We start from the raw sequence: 15,000 nt of genomic DNA on the forward strand, positions 1-15,000 counted from the left end.
GTAAAAGTTGTCAAAAATATAAATAGTAAAGTACAAATACCCCTAAAAACTACTTAAGTAGTACTTTAAAGTATTTTTACTTAAGTACTTTACACTACTGAATATTCCTCCTCAGGCCCAGGAGATGTACCAGTTAATTGAGGGGCAGAACACCACACTGTGTAAACTGAGAGAAATGGCCCACCACAACCAGATCACGCAACATCAGGTGAGACCTCACACACCCCAGACAGATCCAGATAAAACACTGAGCAGGATACCGGTTAATGAAGAGCCATAATAACCCAATTGTTGATAGATAGATGGAGACAGACACCCTTCCTCCCCATGGCCAGACTAACCCCAGTGGTTCTTGTTTGTTTGGTCTGCTCTCCCAGGCTCCAGAGGGGGGCAGTGAGGGTGCGGGTCTAGCCCAGCTGCAGGGTGAGTTAGTGGGGGTACGGAGCTCTCTGTTTACCCTGGGTCTGGAGCTGGAAGCCAGTCAAAGAGCTCAAAGACAGAGCCAGAGACAGGCTGAGGACCTGACCAGAGCTAAAGACAGACTCCACTCTGATCTAAAGGAGGCACTGCAGCATAGGGAGGTCACCGACAAACACAACCAGGTCAGTGTGTGTGTGCGTGCTTGCGTGTGTCCATCCGTGCGTGTGTGTGCGTGTGTCTGGACCCCTGTGATGTAGGAGGTGTGTGTAACCTATCCTCTGTCCCACCGTAGGACTTGCTCAGTGCCCTGGCTCAGTCCCGCTCTGCGCTGCAGGCTAAAGAGGCTCAGCAGAAGGAGAGCGAGGCAGAGAAACACATGGAGGTTCAGGAGAGAGACAAGAACATCACACAGCTCAAACTCTCCCTACAGGACAAGGAGAGTCAGCTACAGGTGAGACACACACACGCACACACACTGAACATACACATAGTGCACACACACTGAACATACACATAGGTGCACACACATACAGACATAAACACATAAACACTAATCCTATCTCGCTCTGTGTGTAGGAGTACTCTGAGCTCCTGGAATCAGTAGATAGCTCCAAACCCAGAGATATTCTGATGGACAAACTGAGAGAACGCATCAGGGACAGGGACAGAGCACTGGAGGTAAGAACACACACACACATACTGGATAGTAATATAATAATAACGATCATAATAATCATAATCATATCATAATCATATCATAATCATATCATAATCATATCATAATAATAATAATATAACAATAATAAGATCAAAATAATGTAAAGATAATAATAATAACAATACTGATGATAATAATAACAATAATAAGATAATAATAATAACAATACGTATCATAATAGTAATCATATATTAATAATACTGATCATAATAATAATAATGATCATAATAATACTAATAATGATCATAACAGTAATAATAATACTGATCATAATAGTAATCATATATTACTAATACTGATCATAATAATAATAATACTGGTCATAATAATACTAATAATAATCATAACAATAATAATAATACTGATCATAATAATAGTCAAATCAAATGTATTTATATAGCCCTTCTTACATCAGCTGATATCTCAAAGTTCGGTACAGAAACCCAGCCTAAAACCCCAAACAGCAAGCAATGCAGGTGTAGAAGCACAGTGGCTAGGAAAAACTCCCTAGAAAGGCCAAAACCTTGGAAGAAACCAAGAGAGGAACCAGGCTATGAGGGGTAGCCAGTCCTCTTCTGGCTGTGCCGGGTGGAGATTATGGGCAAGGTGTTCAAATGTTCATGAATGACCAGCATGGTCAAATAATAATTATCACAGTAGTTGTCGAGGGTGCAACAGGTCAGCACCTCAGGAGTAAATGTCAGTTGGCTAATAATGATGATCATAATAATAAGATCCTAATAATACTACTACTAATAATAATACTGATCATAATAATAATAATAATACTGACCATAATAACAATAATAATACTGATCATAATAATCATTATAATAATAATAATACTGATCATAATAATAATATTGATCATAATAGTAAAAATAATAATACAGATCATAATAATAATACTGACCATAATAATAATAATGATGATCAGAATAACAATAATAATACAGATCATAATAATAATAATAATAATACTGATAATAATAACAATAATAATACTGATCATAATAATAATAATGATGATCAGAATAACAATAATAATACAGATCATAATAATAATAATACTGATAATAATAATAATATTGATCATAATAATAATAATAATGATAATACTGATGATGATCATAATGATAATATTAATACATGTTCTCTCTGTCCAGCGGTCTATAGATGAGAAGTTCCGTTGTCTGGAGGTGAGGGAGGAGCAGGTGAGGAGACTACAGCTGGCCCTCCGAGAGAAAGAACGAGACCTGGAGAGACTACGCTGCATACTGCTCAACAACCAGGAGACCATCACGGTACACACACACATTTGCACACACACACACAAACACGCACGCACACACACTAAAGAAAGATACCTTGAGCTACAACGAGAATACACACACAAGTACATCTAGAGTTTATACAGTACATTGATATGTTTAGACTGTGTGTCCTACAGTACATTGATATGTTTAGACTGTGTGTCCTACAGTACATTGATATGTTTAGACTGTGTGTCCTACAGTACATTGATATGTTTAGACTGTGTGTCCTACAGTACATTGATATGTTTAGACTGTGTGTCCTACAGTACATTGATATGTTTAGACTGTGTGTCCTACAGTACATTGATATGTTTAGACTGTGTGTCCTACAGTACATTGATATGTTTAGACTGTGTGTCCTACAGTACATTGATATGTTTAGACTGTGTGTCCTACAGTACATTGATATGTTTAGACTGTGTGTCCTACAGTACATTGATATGTTTAGACTGTGTGTTTGTATAGAGTCTGGATGCGTTGGTGCGGGGTAAGGAGCTGGATGTGGAGCAGGCAGCAGAAGCCCACAGGAACCTGCAGTGGCTCCAGCAGCAGAGTGAGGAGAGAGAGAAGAGCACTCTGAGAGAGAGAGACACACTCATCAACCAGCTACAGTCTGCCCTGCAGACACGCAGCCGGGAGACACAGGTAAACACACACACATATACAGTACACATATGGCAGGTAGCCTAGTGGTTAGAGTGTTGGGCCAGTAATTGGAAGGTATCTGGATCGAGTCCCTGAGCTGACAAGGTGAAAATCTGTCATTCTTCCCCTGAGCAAGGCAGTTAACCCACTGTTCCAATGCTAGTCCAACAAGAAAATCCTGCTCTTATTTCTGACCCTTACAAATACAACAGGTGTACTGATAATGTGTGTGTGTGTGTGTGTGTGTGTGTGTGTGTGTGTGTGTGTGTGTGTGTGTGTGTGTGTGTGTGTGTGCAGGACCTGACGGCAGCCCTCCTGGCTAAGGTCCAGGCAGGCCCCAGCGAGGTGGTGGAGGAGCTGAAGGCTCGCCTCGCACTGAAGGAGAAACTGTTCCAGGAACTTCTGTCAGACCGCAACCGCCAGAGCCACGAACACCAAGCACAGGTCCAGGACCTGCTCAGCACCATCAGCACCAAGGACCAGTACATACAGGTACCACACACACACACACACACACACACACACACACACACACACACACACCACTGATCTAGGACCTGTCTCTGAGAATCAGCTCATATCAGCTTTTCAGTGCACCCAGCCCAACAGCAGTGATAGGAGATAGACTTCCAGTAGTATATTATAGAAATTGAATGATATACCGTAGAATGGACATATAAAGCCATAGTCGATTTCAGATTCTCTTTTCTTTTTTCCATCTCTCTCTCTCCACACCATTTTCCTCTCCCTCTACTTCCCTCCCGCCTCATCTCTCTCAGGACTGCTCTGATAGGCTCTCCCAGGTGATTGGCGAGCGGACGGGCCAGCTGCAGGAGCTGCACAGGCAGCTGTCATCACGGGAACGGGAGATGGGCGAGCTGCGGAAGGAGAGAGAGAGGGAGAGAACGGGAGAGGCAGAGCGACTGCAGAACCTACTAAAAGAGAAAGAGACTTTTATCCAGGTAAATTCTGGGACACTGGAGAACACATTGTGTGTCTGTCTGTCTGTCTGTCTGTCTGTCTGTCTGTCTGTCTGTCTGTCTGTCTGTCTGTCTGTCTGTCTGTCTGTTCTGAGACTGTACATTTCCACACTAGCTCATATAAATTAGACTAGACTCACACAAGCACACATGCGTACCATATCAAAAACCTTCAACAGAGTCTCAAGTAGTAAAACTGTCATAACATAACACTGTCCTCTCTCTACAGAGTCTGATGCAGGGCCAGGAGGAGAGCATGGAGCCCTCCACACCAGAGGGGGCAGCAGAGGTACATGCCATCCAAGAAGAGCTGCAGCTGGTCAGGAAGAAAGAGAGGGAGGCTCAGCTGGAGCTCTCAGCCCTGCGCTCAGCTCTCACCCAGGCCCAGCAGCAGGCCCAAAAGCAGGAGGATAGATTTAAGATCCTGGCCCCAGAAATAACAGTCAGGGACCAGCCCTCCAGCACTGACCACCAGGTATCCCTCTCTGCCTAAATTCTTTATTGCCTACAACATTGTCCTTGTTAATTAAGGTCTGGTGTCTAGCCTACTGAGTGGAGTGTGTGTCAACAATCTCTCGCTCTCTCTCTCTCTCGTTCTGTCTCTCGCTCTGTCTCTTCCTCCCCCTCTCCCTCCCTCTCTGTCAGAGTGTGTTGGAACAGTTGGTCAATGAGTACCACAGGTTGAACAATGCTTTGAGGGCAGAGAAGAGGCTGTACCAGAGTCTGAACCACATCCAGACTAGAGGAGACAGGTACAAGACAGGCCTTTACTGAGGCTAAGAATACACACATCTGGGTACCTAACAATACCCACATCTGGGTACCTAACAATACACACATCTGGGTACCTAACAATACCCACATCTGGGTACCTAACAATACCCACATCTAGGTACCTAACAATACACACATCTGGGCACCTAACAATACCCACATCTGGATACCTAACAATACACACATCTGGGTACCTAACAATACCCACATCTGGGTACCTAACAATACCCACATCTGGGTACCTAACAATACCCACATCTGGGTACCTAACCATACACACATCTGGGTACCTAACAATACACACATCTGGGTACCTAACAATACCCACATCTGGGTACCTAACAATACCCACATCTGGGTACCTAACAATACACGCATCTGGGTACCTAACAATACCCACATCTGGGTACCTAACAATACCCACATCTGGGTACCTAACAATACACACATCTGGGTACCTAACAATACACACATCTGGGTACCTAACAATACCCACATCTGGGTACCTAACAATACCCACATCTGGGTACCTAACAATACACACATCTGGGTACCTAACAATACACACATCTGGGTACCTAACAATACACACATCTGGGTACCTAACAATACCCACATCTGGGTACCTAACAATACACACATCTGGGTACCTAACAATATACACATCTGGGTACCTAACAATACCCACATCTGGGTACCTAACAATACCCACATCTGGGTACCTAACAATACACACATCTGGATACCTAACAATACACACACCTGGGTACCTAACAATACCCACATCTGGGTACCTAACAATACACACACCTGGGTACCTAACAGTACACACACCTGGGTAGCTAACAATACACACACCTGGGTACCTAACAGTACACACACCTGGGGGGTACCTAACAATACACACACCTGGGGGGTACCTAACAATACACACACCTGGGGGGTACCTAACAATACACACACCTGGGTACCTAACAATACACACACCTGGGTACCTAACAATACACACACCTGGGTACCTAACAATACACACATCTGGGTACCTAACAATACACATCTGGGTACCTAACAATACACACCTGGGTACCTAACAATACACACCTGGGTACCTAACAATACACACATATGGATATCTAAGAAAACACAAATTTGTTGACAAGCAGGTACATACGAAGCTTCAGTGTCGGTAGACATTGTTATATACAGTTGTAGTCCAGGTAAAACTGTTAAAACCATGCAATCAGTTTTGAGGACGTTTGTGTTTGTGCGTTGTGTCATTGCCCCTCTCCCAGCAGCTCAGAGAAGACCCAGGCCCTGCTCACAGAACTGGACTCTGTTCAGGCATTGCGAGGGCAACTGGAGGAGGTCCTAACCAGGACCCGGAAGACCGCCCTGGCACTGGAGAGGGCAGCTAAGGGGCAGTCTGACTTTGGAGGTGGGGACGGGCAGGGACCGGCCTACAGGGCTCCAGGGGGCACTGTTACTAACTCTCTGGGATATTCTGTCTAGCCATTTCACCATGAGTCAGACAAATGCACTGCAGGTAGAAGTTGCCCATAGGTGCAGATCTAGGATCAGTTTACATTCACCTAAATCCTAACCTTAACCATTACAGGAAACAACTCAATGCTGACCTAAGATCAGTGACTATGGGCAACTTCGTTCCTCTTTGGATGACATAGACACCACACAATAACCAATGCCTGTTCTAACCAACAACACAGTTTTGGGGTGGTTTTAGTTACATTATAATGTGGCAACATGAACCTTAGATATCTATTATTCATTATTAATATATTCAGTGTGTTTTGGATTGTTGTTTTTTTTATATTGTTTTTGCAAAATGCCTCCGTGTTGCTTGTTCTGTAATGCCATTTTGTATTGGACTGTGTCTCTGTGTCAATGTTTCCAGCCTTATCGTCACAGTGATGTGGTGTGTAGATAGCCCAGCTCATGCTTTACAGTGAAACGTCTTCAAGTCGTCCATCTTATTTTTTTTATACCATCTTTGTGTACACAATGTATGCAGGTCCAAGATATACTTCAGCTGAAATCAAGATGATGGCCAAGTAGTTCCCTCTTATAATTCCTGTAACCTCAGATCTGGGTTCCATTCCATGGGTTTTAAAGTGCCTATCATTTGGTTGCAGATATTCTTAGTCTCAGACGATGCATGAACAACTAGATTAGTAGTCAATAGTGTTTGCTTATCAAAGTAAATAAAGTAAGAATCCTTACCCTAGTTATTTGTTGTTGCAAAACTAAAACCATGCTCTTATCAGTCTTAGATACACCACAACCCAAGTGTCTTAGAAACACCACAACCCAAGTGTCTTAGAAACACCACAACCCAAGTGTCTTAGAAACACCACAACCCAAGTGTCTTAGAAACACCACAACCCAAGTGTCTTAGAAACACCACAACCCAAGTGTCTTAGAAACACCACAACCCAAGTGTCTTAGAAACACCACAACCCAAGTGTCTTAGAAACACCACAACCCAAGTGTCTTAAAAACACCACAACCCAAGTGTCTTAGATACACCACAACCCAAGTGTCTTAGAAACACCACAACCCAAGTGTCTTAGAAACACCACAACCCAAGTGTCTTAGAAACACCACAACCCAAGTGTCTTAGAAACACCACAACCCAAGTGTGTTAGAAACACCACAACCCAAGTGTCTTAGAAACACCACAACCCAAGTGTCTTAGAAACACCACAACCCAAGTGTCTTAGAAACACCACAACCCAAGTGTCTTAGAAACACCACAACCCAAGTGTCTTAGAAACACCACAACCCAAGTGTCTATTTGTTACATTTATATATAAACTTTGTAATGATCACATAAAATGTGATAAAAACATGATGATATGATGATACCTAGTATCATCCGAGATTCGATTGGTCGGGTTTGATTAGGTTTTAAGGATTTTAGGATTAGGGAAGACATTTTCCATTTAGATTTGGTGATGAAACGCACATTTTTTGTACTTCCAAATGGAAAGTAAAAAAATAATATTTCCTTTTTTATTTTATTTTTTATTGGGGACTGGATTGCCTCTCCCTTTTTGCCTCCTTATTCAACACAACAAACCTTTCCTTCTCCCTCGGCTAGTAGAGAACAGATAAGGGGTGTTCTGTCTATCCCTGAGGTGAAAGAAAGAGAAAGTGATGATCATGTGCTTTTCTCATCCCTGTCTGAACAGCCACCTCTCTCTCCACACTGTATCCATAGTCTCTGTGTCCAAAACACACACTTTTAAAGGCCCAGTGCAGTCAAAAATGTGATTTTTCTGTGTATTACATATATTTCCACACTATGAGTTTAGAATATTCTGTGAAATTGTGAAAATTATGATAATGCCCTTTTAGTGTAAGAGCTGCTTGAAAAGACTGCCTGAAATGTCTGCCTGTTTTGGTGGGATGGAGTTTTGGCCGGTAAATTAGTTAATAGACCAATAAGAAAAGAAAAAAAACTTTTCTGCCAATCACAGCTAGTTTTCAGTTTTTCCCTCCCCACTCAGATCACTCCCAGACAGTCCTAGCAAAATTCTTGCTTGAGAAATTGCTCTTTACTAAGAAGCAATTTTTGTAAATCTTTTGACCCTTTTAATTGAAAACTATCACAGTATGGTACTTAATTTTTACCCAGAAATGATTTGATAGTAAGATGAAAACAGATGCATTGGACCTTAAATCATTACCACCCACACACACAGACACTTGCACACACACACACACACACACACACACACACACACACACACACACACACACACACACACACACACACACACACATTCTAAGAATATCTCTAAAAGACACATTTTCTTTCATAGAAGAAAGAGATCTGTCATGTTTGGGAGCTAAACAACCACCTCTCTGTCTTAACCTATGACTTCTCTGCCACATGCATGACATCGCGGCATGCATTTCCTGTCTGCATGGCTATGTTTGATGTGATGCGTGAACAGTTATTGACAACTTAAATGCATCAATCACTTACTATTGGGCATAAATAGAATATGATACGGTACTGATATGTGCCTCACACTACGTATAGGAATAGGATGATATGAAGAAGAACAGGAGTATACAGAAGGGTATAAAACATGATTTCTACACTGCCTGGATCACTGCCTGTGTGTCACCGTCACTACCAGGTGCTCCGGTAAGGACAGGACACGTGAAGATGACCCCTAACAGAAAAGACTAGAGTTCACACCCTCTTCATGTAATATCATGGAATTCATTTCTACACCATAAATACATGATATATTGATTATACCATTTCCTATTTCTCACAGAAAGATGATTGTGTTGTACATACTTCAGTCATATAAACTCCTTAATCAGATTCCAACATTTAGACATTGGAATAGACTGAGCAACACACATACACACCAGTCTTAAATGGGCAAAATGCTGTTCTGTAAGCGAAACAAACAGAGGCTTATTGTCCCCCGTCACCCTCATTGCTATAGGCCCACCCCACCCTAATACACCGTGCCAAGGGTTAAAAGTAAGTTTTAGATGGTTCAAAACAATCCTAACCAAGAATAATATTTTCCATAAGACTCTTCCATTGATCACAAACTGAAGATTGTATTATCCTCATTGTAATTGTTGGCAGATGTGTGTTGCTATGCAAAAACTGCACACAATACACATGCCTTGGTACGATGAAGAGGATTTCATAGTATGAAGCATTTATATGGAAATATGAAGCTATTGGTATTTCTTTCAGGGAGATTTAAACTCCTGATTGCTTGACAGATTGTCTTAGAACTTTGTGGTTGTTATTACGGTTAAATAGCTTTCTACCTACCAAACAACTATAATGAGGTAGTATAGTGTTTCTTGCTACTAAACAACTATAATGAGGTAGTATAGTGTTTCTTGCTACTAAACAACTATAATGAGTTGTATAATGTTTCTCCCTACTAATCAACGATAATGAGGTAGTATAATATTTTTCCCTACTAAACAACTACAATGAGGTAGTATAGTCTTTCTCTCTATAACTATTCAACTGTAATGAGGTATTATAATGTTTCTAACTACTAAACAACTATAATGAGGTAGTATAGTGTTTCTCCCTTCCACTATACAACTCTAAGGAGGTAGCATAGTGTTTCTCCCTACTAAACAACTATTATGAGGTGGTACAATATTTCTCTCTCCTGAACAACTATAATGAGGTAGTATAGGGTTTCTCCCTACAACTATACAACTATAATGAGATAGTATAATGTTTCAACTTTTGACTAACTGTATGTGTGTGTCTGTGTGTGTGTCTGTGTGTGTGTGTGTGTGTGTTGCATGCGTGTGTGTGTGTGTGTGTGTGTGTGTCAGGCATTCTGTAGCTCTCTGTAGATAAGAATTTGATCATCTGAGGATTCCACAGTAGTTTTTGGCATCTGATTAGTTAACAAACATTATTGCAATGTGAGTGAATTGTGTTTGTGCTTTGCATGCTTCTCTTTGTATATGGTGTACGTGTTAATAATATGTCCATCTCAACTAATACGGGGAAAAAAATGCTGAATTTCGCCATTTTGTTTTGAAGTGAATTGTAGAATGTCTTCCTGAGGGCCATATGTAGTGACATGGACAGGACACAGAGAGGACCTGTGCTACACACACCACATGGTTGGGAAAAAGACAGAGGGGCTGTCTGTCCTGGGCTGGGCTCAACGTGGGTGTTTAGCTGTCTACTGGTCACATAATATTTCCCTCATGGCTCCTGCTGAAGGGATTCAGACCAGAGAGATGGAGAATGGGGGGGAGATAGAGGGAGGGAGGAAGAGGGAGAGATAGAGAGAGGGAGGAAGAGGGATTGGTGGGGTACGTAAGAAAAACAGACTTCGGAAGGAGAGAGAAAAAAAGAAAGGCAAGGATGTGTCTGATCTGATCAGTTGGCTGTTGTGTTTTCAGAGCTCAGCACGGAGGAAGAAGAAAAGGAGGGAGATGATGAAGAGGGCAGCACTGATGAGTTCTCAGACAGTATTGAAGACGATGAGGATAAATTGACTGCCAAAAGCCTGGCCTCCACTAAGGTACATGTGGTTCTTTACCTTTAAATCTTAAAGAGATACTACATTCTACACCAGTCTTGTGCCCCTCATCCCCTTATACAGTCATTGCTTTCATTATAGCTAATGTTGACAATCTTCTACAGATGTAGGATCTTAATTTGAGCCTGTTTGCTACAGCAGGAAAAATAATCCTACAACAACAGGAAATGTGAATTATGATGTGGATTGTGATTAATGGACATTTCTGTAGGGGCTGCTAAGTTTTTCGTTTACCAGGTAGTATAATGTTTCTCCCTACTAAACAACTATAATGAGGTAGTATAGTGTTTCTCCCTACTAAACAACTATAATGAGGTAGTATAGTGTTTCTCCCTACTAAACAACTATATTGAGGTAGTATAATTTTTCTCCCTACTAAACAGTGAGGTACAGTATATGCCTTCCTGGCTTGTTGCCCATACAGTCGGATACAGTGGATGTTCCTCTCTCTGTGTGAGGCCCTGCATCCATCTTAAGTGATTCAAATCGCCACAGAGAGGAAGTGTGTGTGTGTGTGTGTGTGTGTGTGTGTGTGTGTGTCTGTGCGTGCATGTGTCTGTGCGTGTGTGTCTGTGCGTGTGTGTGCGTGTGTCTGTGCATGTGTGTGTGTTTGTGTGTGTGTCTGTGTGTCTGTGCATGTGTTCATTTGTGTGTGTGTGTGTGTGTGTGTGTGTGTGTGTGTGTGTCTGTGTGTCTGTGCATGTGTTCATTTGTGTGTGTGTGTGTGTGTGTGTGTGTGTGTGTGTGTGTGTGTGTGTGTGTGTGTGTTTGCTTGTGTGTCTGTGTGTATGTGCGTGTGTGTGTGTCTGTCCATATCCCCAGCACAGAGTGCTCTAGGTCTGTTATGGAAAAACTCTTCTGTTTGTAATACTGACAGTCACATTCCAGTTGCACCTTTCTGGCTGACCAGTGTGTGTGTGTGTGTGTGTGTGTGTGTGTGTGTGTGTGTGTGTGTGTGTGTGTCTGTGTGTGTGTGTCTGTGTCTGTGTGTGTCTGTGTGTCTGTGCATGTGTGTCTGTGCATGTGTGTCTGTGTGTCTGTGTTCATTTGTGTGTGTGTGTGTGTGTGTTCATTTGTGTGTGTGTGTGTGTGTGTGTGTGTGTGTGTGTGTGTGTGTGTGTGTGTGTGTGTGTGTGTGTGTGTGTGTGTGTGTGTGTGTGTGTCAAAGTGAAAATTACAAACTTCAGAAGCCCTTTTAAACCTCAAATACGCTTCTGCATTGCAGGGAAGTTCTTCTGCAACAGAGTGATCAAATTAAGATCCTACATCTGTAGCCTGGGTACCAGACTGTTTCTGTATTCAACAACGCTGCATTGTTCCCTTGCCAAATGAGACCATAACAAAGCTATTGGCTTAAGCAGACGCAGACCTGTACCCAGACTAACAATGTTAGAGTTGTTTAAACTAATCATTTTCATGTTATGTTATTATTTTTTTAAATAATGTAACTGTAGTTCTGTTCTTAGGCTTGACCAATTATTGTTGACTAATTATTTACACTAATTTCCCCTCTCTCTTATTACCTGTCTCCCCCTCTCTCTTATTACCTGTCTTCCTCTCTCTCTTATTACCTGTCTTCCCCTCTCTCTCTTATTACCTGTCTTCCCCTCTCTCTCTTATTACCTGTCTTCCCCTCTCTCTTATTACCTGTCTTCCCCTCTCTCTCTTATTACCTGTCTTCCCCTCTCTCTTATTACCTGTCTTCCCCTCTCTCTCTTATTACCTGTCTTCCCCTCTCTCTCTTATTACCTGTCTTCCCCTCTCTCTTATTACCTGTCTTCCCCTCTCTCTTATTACCTGTCTTCCCCTCTCTCTCTTATTACCTGTCTTCCCCTCTCTCTCTTATTACCTGTCTTCCCCTCTCTCTCTTATTACCTGTCTTCCCCTCTCTCTCTTATTACCTGTCTTCCCCTCTCTCTCTTATTACCTGTCTTCCCCTCTCTCTCTTATTACCTGTCTTCCCCTCTCTCTCTTATTACCTGTCTTCCCCTCTCCTTATTTCTGTCTTCCCCTCTCTCTTATTACCTGTCTTCCCCTCTCTCTCTTATTACCTGTCTTCCCCTCTCTCTTATTACCTGTCTTCCCCTCTCTCTTATTACCTGTCTTCCCCTCTCTCTCTTATTACCTGTCTTCCCCTCTCTCTCTTATTACCTGTCTTCCCCTCTCTCTCTTATTACCTGTCTTCCCCTCTCTCTCTTATTACCTGTCTTCCCCTCTCGCCTTATTACCTGTCTTCCCCTCGTCTCCTTATTACCTGGTCTATCCTCCCTCTCTCTCTTATTACCTGTCCTTCTACCCTCTCTCTCTTATTAGCGCTGTCTTCGTTCCCCTCGTCTCTCGTATTACCTGTCTTCCCCTCTCTCCTCTTATTACCGTGTCTCTTCCCCTCTCTCCCTCATTATTATCCTGTCTTCCCCTCTCTCATCTTTCATTACTCTTCGCCCTCTCTCTTATTACCTGTCTTCCCTCTCTCTTATTAACCTGTCTTCCTGTCCCTCTCTCTCTTAGTACCTGTCTTCCCCTCTCCTCTTATTACCGGTCTTCCTCTCTCTCTTATTACCTGTCTTCCCCTCTCTCTCTTATTACCTGTCTTCCCCTCTCTCTCTTAGTTACCTGTCTTCTCCCTCTCCTCTTGATTACCTGTCTTCCCCTCTCTCTCTCTCTTATGACCTGTCTTCGTGCCCCCTCTCTCTCGTATTAACCTGTCGTCCCCCTCTCCTCTAGTACCTGTGCTTCCCCTCGCTCTTCCCACTCTCTCTTACTTGTCTTCCCCTCTCTCTTATACTTGTATTCCCCTCTCTCTCTTATTAACCTGTCTTCTCCCCTCCTCTCTTATTACCTGTCCTTCCCTTTTCCCCTCTCTTCTATATTACCTGTCTTCCACCTCTCTCTCTTATTACCTGTCTTCCCCTCGTCTCTCTTATTACCTGTCTTCCCCTCTCTCTCTTAATTCCTGTCTTCTCCCCTCTCTCTCTTATTACCTGTCTTCCCCTCTCTCTCTATTACCTTGTCTTCCCCCCTCTCTCTCGTATTACCTGTCTTCTGTCTTCCCCTCCTCTCTTATTACCACCCTGTCTTCCCTCTCTCTCTTATTACCTGTCCTTTGCCCCTCTCTCTCTATTACCTTCGTCCTTCCCCTCTCTCCTCTTATTACCTGTGCCTTCCACTCTCTCTCTTATTACCTGTCTTCCCCTCTCTCTCTTATTACCTGTCTTCCCCTCTCTCTTATTACCTGTCTTCCCCTCTCTCTCTATTACCTGTCTTCCCCTCTCTCTCTTATTACCTGTCTTCCCCTCTCTCTTATTACCTGTCTTCCCCTCTCTCTTATTACCTGTCTTCCCCTCTCTCTTATTACCTGTCTTCCCCTCTCTCTTATTACCTGTCTTCCCCTCTCTCTCTTATTACCTGTCTTCCCCTCTCTCTCTTATTACCTGTCTTCCTCTCTCTCTTATTACCTGTCTTCCCCCTCTCTCTCTTATTACCTGTCTTCCCCTCTCTCTCCTTATTACCTGTCTTCCCTCTCTCTCTTATTACCTGTCTTCCCCTCTCTCTCTTATTACCCTGTCTTCCCCCTCATCTCTTCTTATACCTGTCTTCCCTCTCTCTCTTATTACCTGTCTTTCCCTCTCTCTCTTATTACTGTCTTCCCTCTCTCTCTTATATTACCCTGTCTTCCACTCTCTCTCTTATTACCTGTCTTCCCCGCTCTCTTATACCTGTCTTCCCTCTCTCTTATTACTGTCTTCCCCTTCCCCTCTCTCTTATTACCTGTCTTCCCCTCTCTCTCTTATTACCTGTCTTCCCCTCTCTCTCTTATTACCTGTCTTCCCCTCTCTCTCTTATTACCTGTCTTCCCCTCTCTCTCTTATTACCTGTCTTCCCCTCTCTCTTATTACCTGTCTTCCCTCTCTCTCTTATTACCTGTCTTCCCCTCTCTCTCTTATTACCTGTCTTCCCCTCTCTCTCTTATTACCTGTCTTCCCCTCTCTCTCTTATTACCTGTCTTCCCCTCTCTCTCTTATTACCTGTCTTCCCCTCTCTCTCTTATTACCTGTCTTCCCCTCTCT

At 42.7% G+C, this 15,000-nt stretch overlaps 1 protein-coding gene across 8 annotated transcripts in view; it reads left to right on the plus strand.

Annotated features, from left to right (window-relative positions):
- The window catches only part of LOC115157436 (myomegalin), a 117,044-nt gene that overhangs the window by 64,188 nt on the left and 37,856 nt on the right, over positions 1–15,000 (plus strand). For 7 of the 8 annotated variants that reach the window (XM_029705684.1, XM_029705685.1, XM_029705683.1 and 4 more), the window contains 12 exons: positions 116–208; positions 378–602; positions 713–871; positions 997–1,098; positions 2,305–2,442; positions 2,920–3,099; positions 3,397–3,591; positions 3,879–4,061; positions 4,309–4,554; positions 4,725–4,831; positions 6,146–6,288; positions 10,794–10,915. In XM_029705684.1, the coding sequence (XP_029561544.1) occupies positions 116–208; positions 378–602; positions 713–871; positions 997–1,098; positions 2,305–2,442; positions 2,920–3,099; positions 3,397–3,591; positions 3,879–4,061; positions 4,309–4,554; positions 4,725–4,831; positions 6,146–6,288; positions 10,794–10,915 (1,893 nt within the window). The remainder of the gene's footprint in view (positions 1–115; positions 209–377; positions 603–712; positions 872–996; positions 1,099–2,304; positions 2,443–2,919; positions 3,100–3,396; positions 3,592–3,878; positions 4,062–4,308; positions 4,555–4,724; positions 4,832–6,145; positions 6,289–10,793; positions 10,916–15,000) is intronic. The other variant, XM_029705678.1, reaches the window with a different exon arrangement.

Source organism: Salmo trutta, chromosome 21 (genome assembly GCF_901001165.1).
Source record: "Salmo trutta chromosome 21, fSalTru1.1, whole genome shotgun sequence".
Lineage (NCBI taxonomy): Eukaryota > Metazoa > Chordata > Actinopteri > Salmoniformes > Salmonidae > Salmo > Salmo trutta.